This window comes from Salarias fasciatus, unplaced genomic scaffold, assembly GCF_902148845.1.
Source record: "Salarias fasciatus unplaced genomic scaffold, fSalaFa1.1, whole genome shotgun sequence".
Classification (NCBI taxonomy): domain Eukaryota; kingdom Metazoa; phylum Chordata; class Actinopteri; order Blenniiformes; family Blenniidae; genus Salarias; species Salarias fasciatus.
Window position 1 is genome coordinate 41,535 of NW_021941377.1, and position 20,292 is coordinate 61,826.

Consider the following 20,292-nt stretch of genomic DNA (forward strand, 5'->3'; position numbering starts at 1 on the left):
AATGGAATGTCTTATTGGTTTTCCTTAAGTCGGCTGTAAATTTGTATATGAATGTCTTATATATATATATATATATATATATATATATATATATGTGTGTGTATATATATAGTACATTGTATATATAATATATATTTATGTATATATATATTATAATATAATATATACAGTATAGTATTATATATATACATATATATAGTACATTGTATATATAATATATATATATGCATAAATATATATTATATTTACAATGTACTATATATATACATACATATATATATATATATATATATATATATATATATATATATATATATATATATATATATATATATAATACTATACTGTATATATTATATTATAATATTACATATATAGTACATTGTATATGTAATATATATTATGATATAATATATATAGTATTATATATATAACACTATACTGTATATATATGATATAATATTATAGTATTATATAACTAGTTACGCGCCAAAGTTTGCCGCACAAAGAATAACAAAAATAATAATAGACCTTTTTTCACAAAAAAAAAAAAAAAAAAACATTTGCCCGGCGTTTCTTTCGCTGATGCGGAGAGGATGGTGGAGGAGAAGTCAGTCGCAAAAAAACAAACAAAAAAAACAAAAACAAAAATTGAAGAAAGGATCCAAGGATCCAAGACACACACACACACACACACACACACACGCACACACTCGTACATACAGAAATACATAAATACATGTGGCACTGAGCATTTTCAGAGGGACCAAAAGTGTTTTCAGAGAGCTAACCAAAAGAGAAGGACTTGAATAAAACATCGTTATTTCACGCGTTAACGCACTGCTTCCTTAACGCCGACAAATATTTTCATCAGGCGTTAACGCTCCACACATACACACACTGCGCTCCAGCTGACCGTCAAAGAAGCACACACAGCAGCGCTTTCTGCGGCGAAACACGGTCCGTTCCTCATTATTTTGCCATATTGAACTCAGCCGAATTATCAGAAAAGTCACGAGGAAAACGCTGGTATGAGACACAACTTGAAATAACGAGCGCAAATATGACGCAAATGAAAGTGAATCTTAAATCGCGTCTTTTACCGGCAGAACGCTTCGGCGCTTTCTTTGGTGAAACACGGTCCGTTCCTCACTATTTGGCATAATGAATTCAGCCGAATTATCAGAAAAGTCACGAGGAAAACGTTGGTATGAGGCACAACTTGAAATAACGAGCGCAAATATGACGGAAATGAAAGTGAAACTTAAATCGCGTCTTTTACCGGCGGCTATTTTCCGCCCGCCGGTCAGTCTTCAGGCGCTGAAAACACGCAAAATAAAGTCAATTTCCCTTCAACGCACAATCTGACTTAATGAGGCACAATTCGGCTTGACTGAATTCATCCTGTCTTCTCTGTCTGAGGGTCAGAGAGAGAATGAAGTTTGAGGAAGTGAGCCTCATAACAAACTTCGTTTTTCATCTACTCTGCTCTTGCTGGTGTGTGTGTGTGTGTGTGTGTGATGTGTGTGTGTCTGTTGGTCGGGGGTGGCAATCTTGGTAAGGACTTGGTATTTTAAGCTATTAAGAATATTTGATGGATTGTAAAATTTTGATGGTAAAAATAGACTTCTTGCAAAATTCTGGCAAAAAAAACAACAAAAAAACACAACTACGCAGCGATTTTTCAAAGGGAAAAACTGCATTTTCAGCAAGTCTGCGCGGCCCGGATCGCAGCCGCGTTCATGAGGTTTCGAATGAAGCGAACGGTTTGGAAATCCGTCGAGAATTGGGCGAGTTAAGTGCGTTTTTGTCTGTGTTCCGTCCGCTGCTGTGGAGAAGTCAAGATGGCCGCCCGGCGACGTCGCCGGGGAAACCCCAATGAGCCGTCTGTGGCGATGACATCATCGCTTCGGAGTGACCTTGTCGTCCTGATGCTTTAGCCCCTCCCCTATGTATACTCCAATAGAAGGAGATATTCAGCGCTATGCTAACGCTGCTATATGAATACATGATTAGCATTATGCTAATGCTTCTAAATAGACAAATCATTAGCATGATGCTAACCTGAATATATGAATACATGATTAGCGTGATTCTAATGCTAATTTTGAAACAGCATTATGCTAACGCTACTATAGAAACAGTTAGCTTCATGCTTATGGTACTATATTTAGCCCCCCCCCCTCCTGACGCTTTAGCACCTCCCCCTCCTTACACTTTAGCCCCTCCCCCTTGATGCTTTAGCCCCTCCCTTCCTGATGCTGTAGCCCCTCCTGATTTGTTAGCCCCTCCCCCTTATGACGCTTTAGCCCCTCCCTTCCAGATTCTTTAGCCCCTCCCCCTCCTGACGCTTTAGCCCCTCCCCTCCAGATTCTTTAGCCCCTCCCCCTCCTGACGCTTTAGCACCTCCCCCTCCTTACACTTTATCCCCTCCCCCTTGATGCTTTAGCCCCTCCCTTCCTGATACTGTAGCCCCTCCCCCTCCTGACACGTTAGCCCCTCCCCCTCCTGATGCTGTAGCCCCTCCTGATTTGTTAGCCCCTCCCCCTTATCACGCTTTAGCCCCTCCCTTCCAGATTCTTTAGCCCCTCCCCCTCCTTACACTTTAGCCCCTCCCCCTTGATGCTTTAGCCCCTCCCTTCCAGATTCTTTAGCCCCTCCCCCTCCTGATGCTTTAGCCCCTCCCCTCCAGATTCTTTAGCCCCTCCCCCTCCTGATGCTTTAGCCCCTCCCCTCCTTAAAACTTTAGCCCCTTCCCCTCATGATGATTTAGCCCTTCCTCCCCCTCTTCCTGATGCTTTAGCCCCTCCCCTCCAGATTCTTTAGCCCCTCCCCCTCCTGATGCTTTAGCCCCTCCCCTCCAGATTCTTTAGCCCCTCCCCCTCCTGATGCTTTAGCCCCTCCCCTCCAGATTCTTTAGCCCCTCCCCCTCCTGATGCTTTAGCCCCTCCCCTCCAGATTCTTTAGCCCCTCCCCCTCCTGATGCTTTAGCCCCTCCCCACCTTAAAACCTTTGCCCCTCCCCCTCCTTTTAGTTTAGCCCCTCCCCCTCCTGATGCTTTAGCCCCACCCCTTCTGACGCTTTAGCCCCTCCCCCTCCTGATGCGTGAGCCCCTCCTCCTGCTGATGCTCCATCCTCTCGCCCTCCCCCTTGATGCTTTAGCCCCTCCCCCTCCCCCTCCTGATGCAATAGCCCCTCCCCCTCCTGACGCGTTAGCCCCTCCCCCCCCTCCTCCTGCTCTTCCTCCTCCGGGTGTGTCTCCTCTGATGCTCCGCCATGCAGTAAGTTCCTCCTTTTCCTTCCTCTCCTCCATCCCTCTCCTCTCTCTCTCTCTGTCTCTCTCTCCGTCTCTCGGCCGCCGCGTCCGTTCTCACCGTCCCGAATGAGAACCATGCGGACTCAACTCTCTCTCTTTTATTTATTTCTTTTTTTCTTTCCGAGAACATCCCTCTCAGCCAATGACGAGGTATCGATCGGCGGGTGACGTCATCCCCGCAGCTCTCTCCTCTCTCCTTCGCAATAAAAGCCCCAGCAGGCTGCTTAGTTAGCAAAATAAAAGCAGCCGCCATATTTTTATTGCAGTATTTTTTTACCGTCCATTTTTTGCTTTTTTTATAATAATATTTTTTATTGTAGTAATTTTGTAACTGTCCATTCTTTACGTTGTTATAATAATATGTTTGTAGTATTTTTTTTTATAATTTTTTGGACTATTTTTTACCGTCCTTCTTTCACGTTTTTTATTATATTTTTTTAAATTGTATTAGTTTTGTAAGTGTCCAATTTTTTTACATTTTCATAAAAATAGTTTTTGATGTAGTTTAATTTTTATATTTTTATTGCAGTATTTTTTACCCTCCATTTTTTAGAATTTTTTTATACAAATATTTTTTATTGTAGTAATTTTGTAACTGTCCATTTTTTACGTTGTTCTAACAATATGTTTGTATTATTTTTTTTTTATAATTTTTTGGATCATTTTTTACCGTCCTTCTTTCGCATTTTTTATTACATTTTTTTTACTGTATTAGTTTTGTAACTGTAAAATTTTTTTTACTTTTTCATAAAAATAGTTTTTGAAGTGTTTTAATTTTTATATTTTTATTGCAGTCTTTTTTACCCTCCATTTTTAAATTTTTTTTTATACTAATATTTTTTATTGTAGTAATTTTGTAACTGTTCATTTTTTACGTTGTTATGATAATATTTTTGTAGTATTTTCATTATGATTTTTTGTAGTATTTTTTACTGTCCATATTTTTTTAACTTTTTCATTATCTATTTTATTGTAGTGTTTTTGTTACTGTCCAATTTTTTAACTTTTTTATAAAAATAGATTTTTGTAGTTTTTTAAATGTTTATATTTTTATTGTAGTATCTATTTACCATTCATTTTTTTACTTTTGTATAATAATATTTTTCTAATTGTAGTATTTTTTACCGTCCATTTTTTTTTTACTTTTTTATGATATTTTTTTCTGTAGTAATTTTGTAACTGTCCATTTTTTATGTCGTTATAATGATATTTTTTGTAGTATTTTTATTACAATTCTTTGGAGTATTTTTTACTGTCCATTTTTTTTTTACTTTTTTAATATATTTTTTATTGTAGTAGTTTTGTAACTGTCCTTTTTTACTTTTTTATAAAAATAGTTTTTGTAGTATTTTTAATTTTTATATTTTATTGTAGTATTTTTTACTGTCCATTTTTTTTATAGTGATATTTTTTTATATTAGTAATTTTGTAATTGTCCATTTTTTACGTTGTTATAATAATATTTTTTGTAGAAGTTTTTTTAAGTCCATTTTTTTTTTTTACTTTTTTATAAAAATATTTTTGGAGTATTTTTAATTTTAATATTGTTATTGTAGTATTTTTTGCTGTCTATTTTCTTTACTTTTTGATTTGAATTTTTTTTATTGTAGTATTTTTTAAATGTCCATTTTTTAACTTTTGTATTTTTTTAAAAAACTTTTTTAGTTACTTTACTTTACTTTTAATTTTTTTTAGTATAATTTAAAAAAAAGAATAAACAAATTAAAAACATTTTTTGACTGTCAATTTTTTGCTGTTCTTACTTTATATATTTTAAATCTTATATTTTATATAGAATATTATAATTATGTATATATACATATATATATATATATATATATATATATATATATATATATATATATATATATATATATATATATATATAGTTGATTCTATTTTGTTGTTTTAAGTAACTGGTGTTTTTTTTTTTGCTTTTTAGTATTTATATTTTCTCAGTAATTTGTTGACCCTATACATGTTTTTGTTTGAAATACCTAGTATTTTTTAATGTTTTACTGTTTATTTATATTTTTTTAATTGATTTAGTTGACTGTCTATTTTGTTGTTGTTTTAAATAACTAGTATTTTTTTAAGTTTTATAATTTATATATTTTTTAAATAATTGAGTTGACTCTATTTTTAAGATGTTTTAATTTTTGTATTTTTTGTATTTATTTTTTTTTACTGTCTTTGTGTATTATTTATTCATTTTTTATTCTTTAGTTCACTCTCTACTTTTAACATTTTGTTATTGTTGTATTTAGTTTATTTTTTAACTGTGTTTTTTGTTGTTTATATGTATTTTTTGTTAATTTTCAATTTGCAAATTTTTCAGTTATTTTTTTTATTTTTCTGTTTTTTTTCACTGTCAACTTTTAACTTTTACATTGTATTTTGTATTTTTTAAATTTTTTTAGTTGACAGTTATTTTTGTTTTTTTGTTTTAAATAACTAGGCATTTTTTAATTTTTTTTTAATATTTATTAATTTTATTATTTAACTTTCTTTTTTAAAATATTTTTGTTATTAGATTTTTTTTACAATTTTTAATTAACCATCTATTTTTGTTTATTCATTTTAATTTTTTAGTCAATTAAGAACTTTTAATTTTGTGATTTTTTAAATTATTTATATGTTTTTTATTTGTCAGTGTTTTGGTCTTTTCATTTTTTATTATTTTTAATATTTCACTTTCATTTTTTTATTTTTGTTATTATATATGTTTTATTTGTTTAATTAACCATCTACTTTTTTATTTTTATTATTTTTAAAGTTTCAACTTTTTGGTCAATTATCCAATTTTAGTTTTGTTAAAATTTTTAAAATATTTTTCTTATTTATAAATATTGTTTTTGTTTGTTTGTTTGTTTGTTTGTTTTCTTTTCAACTAACTTGTCCTTTTGTTTTGTTCAGGGCGACTTATCAGGACCGGATGTTGCTCCTGGCGGTGAGTCTCACACACACACACACACACATACACACACATACACACACACACACACATACATACATACACACACACTGCTCTTGTTGATCCGTGTGTGTGTGTGTGTATGTGTGTGTCAGGAGAGGAGGAAGCTCCAGACGGAGATGGAGAACAAGAAGCAGCAGCTGGAGGACGACCGGCGAGAACTGCAGCACCTCAAGGTGCTCCGTTAATCCAGGATAACTCAAGCCCGACTTCATGTGGATTAGATTTGGTCTAAACCTCACTTAATCTGGATTATATGTGTCTAAACCTGAGTTAATCGGGATTATATGTGTTTAAACCTGAGTTAATCGGGATTATATGTGTTTAAACCTGAGTTAATCTGGATTATATGTGTTTAAATCTGAGTTAACTATCTAAACCTGTGTTAATCTGGAGTATATGCATCTAAACCCGAGTTCATCTGGATTACATGTGTTTAAACCTGAGTTAATCTGTATTATATGTCTCTAAACCTGATTCACTGTCTAAACCTGTGTTAATCTAGATTATATGTCTCTAAACCGGAGATTATCTGGATTATATGCATCTAAACCTGGATTAATCTGCATTATTTGCCTCTAAACCTGATTTAATTTAGATCATATGTCTCTAAACCTGAGTTTATGTGGATAATTTATTTTCAAACCTGAGTTAATATTGATTTTGTGTCAGAACTTGAGTTAATCTGGATTATATTTATATAAACCTGAGTTAATCTGGTTATATGTGTTTACACCTGAGTCAATCTGGATTATATGCATCTAAACCTGATTTAATCTGGATTATATGTGTTTAAACCTGAGTTAATCTGGATTATATGCATCTAAACCTGACTTAATCTGGATTATATGTATCTAAAACTGAGTTAATCTGGATTGCATGAGTCTAAACCTGAGTTAAACTCAATTACATGTGTTTAAATCTGAGTTAATCTGGATTATATGTCTCTAAACCTGAGTTAATCTGTATTATATTCATCTAAAACCGAGTTAATCTGGATTATATGCATCTAAACCTGACTTAATCTGGATTAACTCAGTCCAAGGCCCTGAGGGAGCGCTGGCTGCTGGACTCGGGACCTCCGTCTGGACCAGGTCAGGACCAGGACCAGGATCAGGATCAGAACCAGGATCAGGCCAGGACCCGGAGCCTGGAGGAAACCATCCGCAGGTCTGACTTCATCTGGATTATTTCAGATTAATTAATTTTATTATTAATCCCAAATAATTTAGATTAATTGATCTTCATTATTTAGAGTCTTGTCTGGGTTAATCTGATTAAATCTGTTGTAATCTGGTTAAGTATGGTGTAATCTCATTAAATCTGGTGTAGTCTGATTGAATCTGGTGCAATCTGATTAAATCTGGTGTAATCTGATTGGATGTAGTGTAATCTGATTAAGTCTGGTGTAATCTGACTTTTGATGTGTTGTAATCTGGTTAAATCTGGTGTAATCAGATTAAATCTGGTGTAATATGATTAAATATTGTCTAATCTGAATAAATCTAGTGTAATCTGATTAAATCTGGTGTAATCTGATTGAATCTGGCGTAATCCCATTAAATCTGGTGTAATCTCATTAATTCTGGTGTAATCTGATTTGATGTAGTGTAATCTGATTAAATCTGGTGTAATCTGAATTTTGTTATGTTGTAATCTGGATAAATCTGGTGTAATCTGATTGATTCTGGTGCAATCACATTAAATCTGGTGTAATCTGATTGGATGTAGTGTAATCTGATTAAGTCTTTTGTAATCTGATTTTTGATGTGAAGTAATCTGGTTAAATCTGGTGTAAGCTGATTACATCTGGTGTGATCCAATTTGATGTACTGTAATCTGATTAAATGTGGTTTGATCTGATAAAATCTGGTTTAATACGATCAAATACTGTCTAATCTGATTAAGTATGGTGTAATCTGAATAAATCTGGTATAATCTGATTGAATCTGGTGCAATCTGATAAAATCTGGTGTAATCTGATTGGATGTAGTGTAATCTGATTAAGTCTGGTGTAATCTGACTTTTGATGTGTAGTAATCTGGTTAAATCTGGTGTAATCTGATTACATCTGATGTAATCCAATTTGATGTAGTGTAATCTGATTAAATCTGGTTTGATCTGATAAAATCTGGTTTAAAATGATTAAATACTGTCTAATCTTATTAAGTATGGTGTAATCTCATTAAATCTGGTATAATCTGATTGGATGTAGTGTAATCTGATTAAGTCTGGTGTAATCTGATTTTTGATGTGTAGTAATCTGGTTAAATCTGGTGTAATCTGAATACATCTGGTGTAATCCAATTTGATGTAGTGTTATCAGATTAAATCTGGTGTGATCTGATAAAATCTGGTTTAATATGATTAAATACTGTCTAATCTGATTAAGTATGGTGTAATCTGATTGAATCTGGTGTAATCTGATAAAATCTGGTGTAATCTGATTGGATGTAGTGTAATCTGATTAAGTCTGGTGTAATCTGACTAAATCTGGTGTAATATGATTAAATCTGGTGTAATCTGATTTGATGTAGTGTAATCTGATTAAGTCTGGTGTAATCTGATTTTTGATGTGTTGTAATCTGGTTAAATCTGGTGTAATCTGATTTGATGTAGCGTAATCTGATTGAATCTGGTCTAATCTGATTAAATCTGGTGTAATCCGATTTGATGTAGTGTAATCTGATTAAATCTGGTTTAATCTGATTAAATCTGGTGTAATATGGTTAATTATTGTCTAATCTGATTAAATCTGATTTAATCGGAATAAATCTGGACTAATCTGATTGACTATGGTCAAATCTGATTAAATCTGGTGTAATCTCATTTGATCTTATCTAATCTGACTAAATGTGGTCTAATCTGATCGAATCTGGTGTAATCTGATTAAATATGGTGTAGTCTGATTAAATATGGTTTAATTTGGTTAAATATAATGTATTCTGGTGTAATCTGATGAAATCTGGTGTAATCTGATTTGATCTCATCTAATCTGATTAAATGTGGTCTAATCTGATTATTTCTGGTGTAATCTGATTTGATCTTATCTAATCTGATTAAATCTGCAGTAATACGATTAAATGTGGTCTAATCTGATTAAATCTGATGCAATCAGAATAAATCTGGGCTAATCTGATTCACTATGGTCAAATGTGATTAAATCCCGTGTAATCTGATTACATCTGGTTTAGTCTGATTTGATCTTACCAATCTGATCAAATATTGTCTAATTGGATTAAATCTGGTGTAATCTGATTACACCTGGTCCAATCCGATCAAATCGGATGTAATCGCGTTACATCTGGACTAATCTCATTCACTACAGTCTAATCTGTTTAAATCTTGTGTAATCTGATTAAATCTGGTGTACTCTGATTTGATCTGATTTAATCCGAATAAATCTGGTCTACTCTGATTAAATATGGTGTAATCTGATGAAGTCTGGTGTAATCAGATTTGATATGGCGTAATCTGATTACATCGGCTGTAATCTGATTGAATCTGCAGGTTGGAGCAGGAGCTGCTCAGCTTGGAGGCCGAAGCCTCGCGTGAGATCGTCACACACACCCCTGTGAGCAAGCGCACCACACACACACACACACACACACACACACACACACACACACACACACACACACACACACACACACACACACACACACTAACCTGTGTTCTGTTTCCAGGTGACTTTGGGACCCGTTCCAGGTCAGTAATCAGATTACAACCACATCATGTTAGAGTCACTGTTTGGACGGGATCATCACTGGGTGTCATATTACAGACCCATCAGATCAGGATGACATCATCACTGGGTGTCAGATTACAGTAAGATCATATCACGTTGACATCATCCCTGGGTGTCAAATTACAGACCCATCAGATCAGGATGACATCATCACGGGGTGTCAGATTACAATAAGATCATATCAGGTTGACATCATCACTGGGTGTCAAATTACAGTCCCATCAGATCAGGATGACATCATCACTTGGTGTCAGATTACACTGAAATCAAATCAGGTTGACATCATCACTGGGTGTCGGATTACAGACTCCTGAATGTGTCACCAGATTACAGGGAGGTCGCAGAGGTCACCGAGGTCAAAGTTCAAAAGAGTCCTCAACCGACTGAGGTGATGAAAGGTAACACACACACACACACACACACACACACACACACACACACACACACACACATTGCTATACTATTGTAATCAGATTACAATCTGATTGTAATCAGATTATGTAATTAGAATCTGATTGAGTGTTTTGTGTATTTTTTTCCCATCAGCCCCTGCAGAGGTCAAAGTTCGCAGGAGTCCTCGAGAGAATGAGGAGTTGAAAAGAGGTAAAACACACACACACACACACACACACACACACACACACACACACACACACACACACACACACACACACACACACACACACACACACGTATGTACACAAAGTAACTCACTGTTTGTGTGGTTGTTTTTGTGTGTTTCTTTGTGTGTGTTTGTTTGCTTATTTGTTTGTCTGTAATTGTTTTTTTTGTTTTTTTGTCTGTATTTTCATTTTGTTTGTGTTTGTTTTTTGGCTTTGTGTGTGTGTTTGTTAATTATTTTGTGTGTGTGTGTGTTCTTGTTTGTTTGTGTGTTTGTGTGTGTCTGTTTTTTGGTTTTTGTGTGTGTTTGTTTTTGTTTTTTGTGTCCGTTTTTTTTTTTTGTTTTGTGTGTGTCGTTATTTGTGTATGTTTGCTTTTTTGGTTGTGTGTGTGTGTTTTGTTTTTTGTGTGTTTTTGTTTTTTGGCATTGTGTGTGTGTTTGTTTGTTTTTGTGTGTTCATTTTTTTGGCTTTGTGTGTGTGTGTGTTTGTTTTTTGTGTCTGTCTTTTTCATTTTGTGTGTGTTTGTTTTTCTTTTTGTGTGTTTGTTTTTTGGTTTTGTGTGTATGTTTGTGTGTTTATTTTTTCCATTTTTGTGTCTTTTTTTACTTTGTGTGTTTGTTTGTTTGTGTGTGTTTGTTTCTTTGGATTCTGTGTCTTTTTTGCTTTGTGTTTGTGTGTGTTTTTTTGGTTTTGTGTGTGTTTGTTTTTTGGCTGAGTGTGTGTTTGTGTTTGTTTTTTATTTTATGTGTCTGTATTTTTCGTTTTGTGTGTGTTTGTGTGGTTTTGTTGTTGTTGTTGTTTTTGCTTTTTGTGTATTTTTTGGCTTTGTGTTTGTTGTTTTTTTGGCCTTGTGTGTGTATTTGTTTATTTGTTTGTGTGTGTTTGTTTTTTTTGGTTTTGTGTGTTTGTGTGTGTGTTTGTTTATTTGTTTGTCTGTGTTTGTTGTTTTGGTTTTGTGTGTGTGTTGTTTTTTGATCTGTGTGTGTGTTTTGTTTGTTTATTTGTTTGTGTGAGTTTGTTTTTTGTTGTTTTTTTCTGTGTGTTTGTTTGTGTGTTTTTTGGCTTTGTGTGTGTGTGTGTGTTTGTTTATTGGCTTTGTTTGTTTTCTTTGTGTGTTCATTTGTTTGTTTTTTGTGTGTGTTTGTTTTTTTTGGATTTTGTGTCTTTCTTGCTTTGTGTTTGTGTGTGTCTTTTTGGTTTTGTGTGTGTTTGTTTTTTTGGCTGTGTGTGTGTTTGTGTTTGTTTTTTATTTTATGTGTCTGTATTTTTCATTTTGTGTGTGTTTGTGTGGGGGTTTTTTTGTTTTTTTTTGCTTTTTGTGTATTTTCTGGCTTTGTGTGTGTTGTTTTTTTGGCCTTGTGTGTATTTGTTTGTTTGTTTGTGTGTGTTTGTTTTTTTTGGTTTTGTGTGTGTGTGTGTGTGTTTGTGTGTGTGTTTGTTTTTTGGCTTTGTGTGTGTTTGTTTATTTGTTTGTCTGTGTTTGTTGTTTTGGTTTTGTGTGTGTGTGTATGTGTTTGTGTGTGTGTGTTTGTTTTTTGGCTTTGTGTGTGTGTTTGTTTTTTGATCTGTGTGTGTGTGTTTTGTTTGTTTATTTGTTTGTGTGAGTTTGTTTTTTTCTGTGTGTTTGTGTGTTTTTTGGCTTTGTGTGTGTGTGTGTGTTTGTTTATTGGCTTTGTGTGTGTTTTCTTTGTGTGTTTATTTGTTTGTTTTTTGTTTTTTGTGTGTGTTTGTTTTTTTTGGATTTTGTGTCTTTTTTGCTTTGTGTTTGCGTGTGTTTTTTTGGTTTTGTGTGTGTTTGTGTTGGTTTTTTATTGTATGTGTCTGTATTTTTCGTTTTGTGTGTGTTTGTTTTTTGGCTGTGTGTGTGTTTGTGTTTGTTTTTTATTTTATGTGTCTGTATTTTTCGTTTTGAGTGTGTTTGTGTTTTTTTTGTTTGTTTGTTTTTGCTTTTTGTGTATTTTTTGGCTTTGTGTGTGTATTTGTTTATTTGTTTGTGTGTGTTTGTTTTTTTGGTTTTGTGTGTGTGTGTGTGTTTGTTTTTTGGCTTTGTGTGTGTTTGTTTATTTGTTTGTCTGTGTTTGTTGTTTTGGTTTTGTGTGTGTGTTTGTGTGTGTGTGTTTGTTTTTTGGTTTTGTGTGTGTGTTTGTTTTTTGATCTGTGTGTGTGTGTTTTGTTTGTTTATTTGTTTGTGTGAGTTTGTTTTTTTGTTGTTTTTTTCTGTGTGTTTGTGTGGTTTTTGACTTTGTGTGTGTGTCTGCTTGTTTATTGGCTTTGCGTGTGTTTTATTTGTGTGTTTTTTTTTTGTTTTTGTGTGTGTTTGTTTTTTGGGGGGGTTTGTGTCTTTTTTTGCTTTGTTTGTGTGTTTGTTTGTGTGTTTCTTGAATTTTCTTGTTTCGTTGTGTATCAATGTGTGCTTCTTTGTCTATGTGTGTGTGTGTGTGTGTGTGTGTGTGTGTGTGTGTGTGTGTGTGTGTGTCTCCAGCCCTGTACTCGGTCCAGATCCGGGTGGAGCGGGACCGGCTGACCGGCGAGACCCGGGTCCTGTCCAGCAGCACCACGCCCCCGGTGGACGCGCACGCACACACACACGCCGTCAAGGTGTACGAGGACCGCAGCCGAGGTGACACACACACACACACACACACAAACACACACACACAATAATACACACAATAATGCACACACACACAAACACATTAACACACAAATGAACACACACACATTGAAATACACACGCATATTAATAAACACACACAAACACACACACACAATAATACACACAATAATGCACACACACACAAACACATTAACACACAAATGAACACACACACATTGAAATACACACGCATATTAATAAACACACACAAACACACACACACAATAATACACACAATAATGCACACACACATCAATACACACACACACAAACACGCACACACATCAATACACACACACACAAACACGCACACACATTAATACACACACACACACAAACACGCACACATTAATACACACACACACAAACACGCACACACATCAATACACACACACACAAACACGCACACACATCAATACACACACACACAAACACGCACACACATTAATACACACACAAATTAAGCCACACATACACAAACACACACATTAATGGACACACACATACACAATAACACACACACATTAATGCACACACACACAATATAAATACATAAATACACACACACATTAAAACACACACACATTAATGCACACACAAACACAAATACAAACACATTAACACACACAAATACACACAAACACATTGACTAACACACAGAAATACACACACACACACACATTAATGCACACACAAACACAAATACACATACAATAATACACACATACATGCACAGATATGCACACATAATAATACACACACACAAATACACATACACAACTACACACACAAATACGCACACATTAATAAACACACAAATAAAAACACACACATACACAAATACACACACATTAATGCACACACACACACACAATAATACACACACAGAAATACACACATTATTATACACAGACACACATACATGAATACACACACACAATAATACACACATCCACAGAAATACACACACACACACACACACACACAAATACACTCACACACATTAAAACACACACAAATTAAGCCACACACATACACAATAATACACACACAAATACACACATTGTTACACACGCACATACATGAATACACACACTTTAATACACACACACACAAATACATTAACACACACACAATGATGCACACACACAAACACAAATACACACACAATAATACACACACACATACACAACTACACACGTTAACACAGACATTAATAAACACACAAATAAAAACACACACATACAGAAATACACACACACAATAATACACACACAGAAATACACACATTATTATACAGACAAACATACATAAATACACACACACACAATAATACACACATCCACAGAAATACACACACATACATACATACACTCACACGCAATAACACACACACAGAAATACACACACATTGTTACACACACATAGATAAATACACACACATATTAATACACACACACACACACACACAGTCACACACACACACACACACACACACACACACACACACACACACACACACACACACACACACACACAGTCACTCATCACCTCCTCTTACAGTGACAGTGCAGGTTGGAGTCGGTTGCCGTGGCGACGGCCCTGTTGCCATGGTAACCCCTCTCTTTCTCCCCCCAGTGGTCCACGAGGTGGACGGCCTCGGAGGCTCCGCCCCCCTCAGCTCCGCCCAGGTGGACCAGCTGCTGCTGCAGGCCGACCGCGTTGCCATGGCGACCCCGCCGGAAGAGGAGGAAGGGGCGGGGCCTCCCCCTGAGGTGGGCGGGGCCAGCGAAGAGACCCCGGTCACCATGGTGTTCCTGGGCTACCAGAGCGTGGAGGAGGAGGAGGAGGAGGAAGAGGAAAGGGGCGGGGCCGTGAGGGCGGAGCTAGTGCTGCTGGAAGGAGAGGCCACGCCCACTGCACCCGAGGTCACGCCCACCACGCCCCCTCTCGCTCCTCCCACCGCTGCTATAACTCCTCCTCCTCCCGCCTTAGCCAGCACTCCCACTGACGCCACCGTAGCCACGCCCACTGGCAACATGGCCACGCCCGCTTCCGCCTTGGCAGCCACGCCCACCCCTGCGGCCCCGCCCCCCGCGACCAAGAAGGAGAAGTCGCCGTGCAGGTGCTGCAGCATCATGTGATGACAGGGCTCCGCCCCCCCCCTCGGACTAAGCCACACCCACTTCCTGTATCGTGAAGCCACTTCCTGTATCTAGACCACGCCCCCTTTTTTAAGTTCCCCAGAGCCTTTTTAAGTTTTTCTACTCCTTTGATGCCTTAGCTTTAGCATTAGCATTAACATTAGCTTTAGCTTTAGCATTAGCATTAGCATTAGCATTAGCATTAGCATTAGCCTGAAGAATGTCCATGTGCGAAATAAAAGCAACGACTCAGCAAAGTTGACGCAACTTTCTTCTGCTTTCCGACCTTCAGCGTCTCCGGAGGCGCCACGGCAACGCCGCGAGGCCACGCGTCTCCATGGCAACGGCTCCAGGAGTGACTCAGCAACTCTTTAAAGTGACTCAGCAACTAATCTTAAAGCAACTCAGCAACTAATACAGTGACTCAGCAACTTATTTCTTGACTCAGCAACTTTAAAGTGACTCAGCAACTAATAAAGTTACTCAGCAACTTTTTAAGCAACTGAGCAACTCATTAAAGTGACTCGGCAACTTTTTCAAGCAACTCAGCAACTCTTTAAAGTGACTCAGCAACTCCTCTTAAAGCAACTCAGCAACTCTTTAAAGTGACTCAGCAACTCCTCTTAAAGCAACTCAGCAACTAATAAAGTGACTCAGCAACTTATTGCATGACTCAGCAACTTTTTCAGCAACTCAGCAACTAATAAAGTGACTCAGCAACTTATTGCATGACTCAGCAACTTTTTCAGCAACTCAGCAACTAATACAGTGACTCAGCAACTTACTACATAACTCAGCAACTTTTTTAAGCAACGAATAAAGGGACTCAGCAACTCCTCTTAAAGCAACTCAGCAACTCTTTAAAGTGACTCAGCAACTAATACAGTGACTCAGCAACTTATTTAATAATTGAGCAACTTTTTATGCAACTCAGCAACTCTTTAAAGTGACTCAGCAACTTATTCTATGACTCAGCAAATTTTTCAGCAACTCAGCAACTAATAAAATCACTCAGCAACTTATTGCATAACTCAGCAACTTTTTAAGCAACTCAGCAACTTATTTCATCACTCTGCAACATTTTTAAGCAACTCAGCAACTAATAAAGTGACTCAGCAACTTTTTGAAGCAACTCAGCAGCTCCGATTTAAGCAACCCAGCAACTTAGAATTTGACCAAGCATCTTATTTCATCACTCAGCAACTCCTCTAAAAGCAACTCAGCAACTAATACCGTGACTCAGCAACTTATTCCACGACTCAGCAACTTTTTTGAGTCACTCAGCAAATTTTTACTCAACTCAGCAACTCCTATTAAAGCAACTCAGCAACTTATTTCATGACTCAGCAACTTTTTAAGCAACTCAGCAACTAATACAGTCACTCAGCAACTTATTCCACGACTCAGCAACTTATTAAGCAACTCAGCAATTAATACAGTTACTCAGCAAATTTTTCCACGACTCAGCAACTTATTTCATGACTCAGCAACTTTTTTAAGTCACTCAGCAACTCTTAAAAGTGACTCGGCAATTTATTCCATGACTCAGCAACTTTTAAAGCAGCTCAGCAGCTCGTCTTAAAATGACTCAGCAGCTAATCCAGTGACTCAGCAACTTTAAAGTGACTCAGCAACTTTTTAAAGCAACTGAGCAACTCTGATTTAAGCAACCCAGCAACTTAGAATTTGATCAAGCAACTTATTCCATGACTCAGCAACTTTTAAGCAACTCAGCAACTTTTTCCATGACTCAGCAACTTTTTAAAGTGACTCAGCAACTAATACAGTGACTCAGCAACTTATTCCATGACTCAGCAACTTTTTAAAGTGACTCAGCAACTAATACAGTGACTCAGCAACTTATGTCATGACTCAGCAACTTTTAAGCAACTCAGCAACTTTTTAAGCAACTCAGCAACTAATAGTGACTCAGCAACTTATTCCAAGAATCATCAACTCTCTAAAGCAACTCAGCAACTAATATACTGACTCAGCAACTCCTTACAGTGACTCAGCAACTTTTTAAGTAACTCAGCAACTAATACAGTGACTCAGCAACTTATTCCATGACTCAGCAACGTATTGCATAACTCAGCAACTTTTTAAGCAACTCAGCAACTTATTCCATGACTCAGCAACTTTTTAAAGTTACTCAGCAACTAATACAGTCACTCAGCAACTTATGTCATGACTCAGCAACTTTTTAAGCAACTCAGCAACTCAGAATTTCACTCAGCAACTTATTCCATGACTCAGCAACTTTTTAAGCAACTCAGCAACTCCTTTTAAAGCAACTCAGCAACTGATACAGTGACTCAGCAACTTATTTAATGACTCAGCAACTTTTTTTATGCAACTCAGCAACTCATTAAAGTAACTCATCAACTTATTCCATGACTCAGCAACTCTTCAAAGCAACTCGACAACTAATAAAGTGACTCAGCAACTTATTGCATGACTCAGCAACATTTTAAGCAACTCAGCGACTCTTTAAAGCAACTCAGCAACTAATACAGTGACTCAGCAACTTATTGCATAACTCAGCAACTTTTTAAGCAACTCAGCAACTTATTCCATGACTCAGCAACTTTTTAAAGTGACTCAGCAACTAATACAGTCACTCAGCAACTTATATCATGACTCAGCAACTTTTTAAGCAACTCAGCAACTCAGAATTTCACTCAGCAACTTATTCCATGACTCAGCAACTTTTTAAGCAACTCAGCAACTCCTTTTAAAGCAACTCAGCAACTGATACAGTGACTCAGCAACTTATTTAATAACTCAGCAACTTTTTTTATGCAACTCAGCAACTCATTAAAGTGACTCAGCAACTTATTCCATGACTCAGCAACTCTTTAAAGCAACTCGGCAACTAATACAGTGACTCAGCAATTTATCAAAGCGACTCAGCAGAAACGCCGTCGTCCAATCAGCTGCCGGAGAGTCGCCCCGGCAACGGCCCGGCGACGGGAAATAAAGACAACGACCACTCTGTGTGTGTGTGTTTTATTCTTTATTCACACACACACACACACACACACACACACACACACACACACACACACACACACACACACACACACACACACACGCACACACACACACACTCTCCCTCACATGCTCGCTCATCCTCAGCCAATAGAATCCTCCCGATCCACCAAGCCCCGCCCCCCCCCTCTGCCTCTACACATTAACCCGCTGCGGTGGGCGGGGCCATACCGGAAGTGGGCGGGGCTTCCCGGCAGTCTGCTGACCTTTAGCCTCCGGAGTTCAGACCGTGTGACGGCGAGCCGGAGCAGGTAGGGGACCACACACACACACACACACACACTTCTGTTTCTTTGTTTGTTTGTTTGTTTGTTTACTTGTTTCCTGCCAGCTAAAGCAGCTAGCTAGCGAGCGACGTAGCTAACTCGCTGCTTAAAGGGACGTTAGGGATAGCGGCGCTTGCTAACAGGCTAACCGGCTGAGTGTGTGTGTGTGTGGGGTTATCAGTAGGGAGCAGCAGTGTGTGTGTGTGAGATAACACACACACACACACACACACACACAACTGTCAAACCCGTGTGTGTGTGAACCTTTGCACCGTCGTCGGCCCGTCAATCATTGACGGTGTGTGTGTGTGTGTGTAAAGAGCAGCTGAGGTTGCCGGTTGCCGTGGAGACGGGCGGCCTTCGACCCCGCTCCTCCCACGATGCACTGCAGGCACACCTGGAGAGAGCACGTGTTCTCTGGTTTCCATGGCAACATCCTCTCTCTCTCTCTCTCTCTCTCTCTCTCTCTCTCTCTCTCTCTCTCTCTGTCTCTCTCTCTCTCTTATTTCCACAGTAACATCCCCTCTCTCTCGCTTTACTCTCTCTCGCTTTAATAGTAGCATCCTCTCTCTCTCTTGTTTCCATAGTAACATACCCTCTCTCTCTCTCTTGTTTCCATAGTAACATACCCTCTCTCTCTCTCTCTCTCTCTCTTGTTTCCATACTAATCTCCCCTCTCTCTCTCTCTTGTTTCCATAGTAACATACCCTCTCTCTCTCTCTCTTGTTTCCATAGTAACATACCCTCTCTCTCTCTCTTGTTTCCATAGTAACATACCCTCTCTCTCTCTCTCTTGTTTCCATAGTAACATACTCTCTCTCTCTCTCTCTTGTTTCCATAGTAACATACCCTCTCTCTCTCTGTTTCCATAGTAACATACCCTCTCTCTCACTCTCTCTCTCTCTTGTTTCCATAGTAACATACCCTCTCTCTCTCTCTTGTTTCCATAGTAACATACCCTCTCTCTCTCTCTCTTGTTTCCATAGTAACATACTCTCTCTCTCTCTCTCTTGTTTCCATAGTAACATACCCTCTCTCTCTCTTGTTTTCCATAGTAACATACCCTCTCTCTCACTCTCTCTCTCTCTTGTTTCCCTAGTAACATACCCTCTCTCTCTCTTGTTTCCATAGTAACATACTCTCTCTCCCTCTCTCTTGTTTCCATAGTAACATACCCTCTCTCTCTCTCTCTCTCTCCCTCTTGTTTCCATAGTAACAGACCCTCTCTCTCTCTCTCTCTCTCTTGTTTCCATAGTAACATACCCTCTCTCTCTTTCTCTCTCTTGTTTCCATAGTAACATACCTCTCTCTCTCTCTCTCTCTCTCTCGCTTGTTTCCATAGTAACATACTCTCTCTCTCTTGTTTCCCTAGTAACATACCCTCTCTCTCTCTTGTTTCCATAGTAACATACCCTCTCTCTCTCTCTCTCTCTCTCTCTCTCTCTCTTGTTTCCATACTAATCTCCCTCTCTCTCTCTCTCTCTTGTTTCCATAGTAACATACTATCTCTCTCT

General features: G+C 37.3%; 1 protein-coding gene across 1 annotated transcript in view; it reads left to right on the forward strand.

The window, feature by feature from the left end:
- LOC115385260 (paralemmin-1-like) overlaps positions 1-15,461 on the forward strand; it is a 22,539-nt gene extending 7,078 nt beyond the window's left edge. The window contains exons 4-11 of the mRNA XM_030087232.1: positions 6,233-6,266; positions 6,386-6,466; positions 7,330-7,460; positions 9,801-9,841; positions 10,365-10,436; positions 10,585-10,641; positions 13,144-13,281; positions 14,956-15,461. Of these exons, the coding sequence (XP_029943092.1) occupies positions 6,233-6,266; positions 6,386-6,466; positions 7,330-7,460; positions 9,801-9,841; positions 10,365-10,436; positions 10,585-10,641; positions 13,144-13,281; positions 14,956-15,461 (1,060 nt within the window). The remainder of the gene's footprint in view (positions 1-6,232; positions 6,267-6,385; positions 6,467-7,329; positions 7,461-9,800; positions 9,842-10,364; positions 10,437-10,584; positions 10,642-13,143; positions 13,282-14,955) is intronic.
- The last annotated feature ends 4,831 nt before the right edge of the window (positions 15,462-20,292 follow it).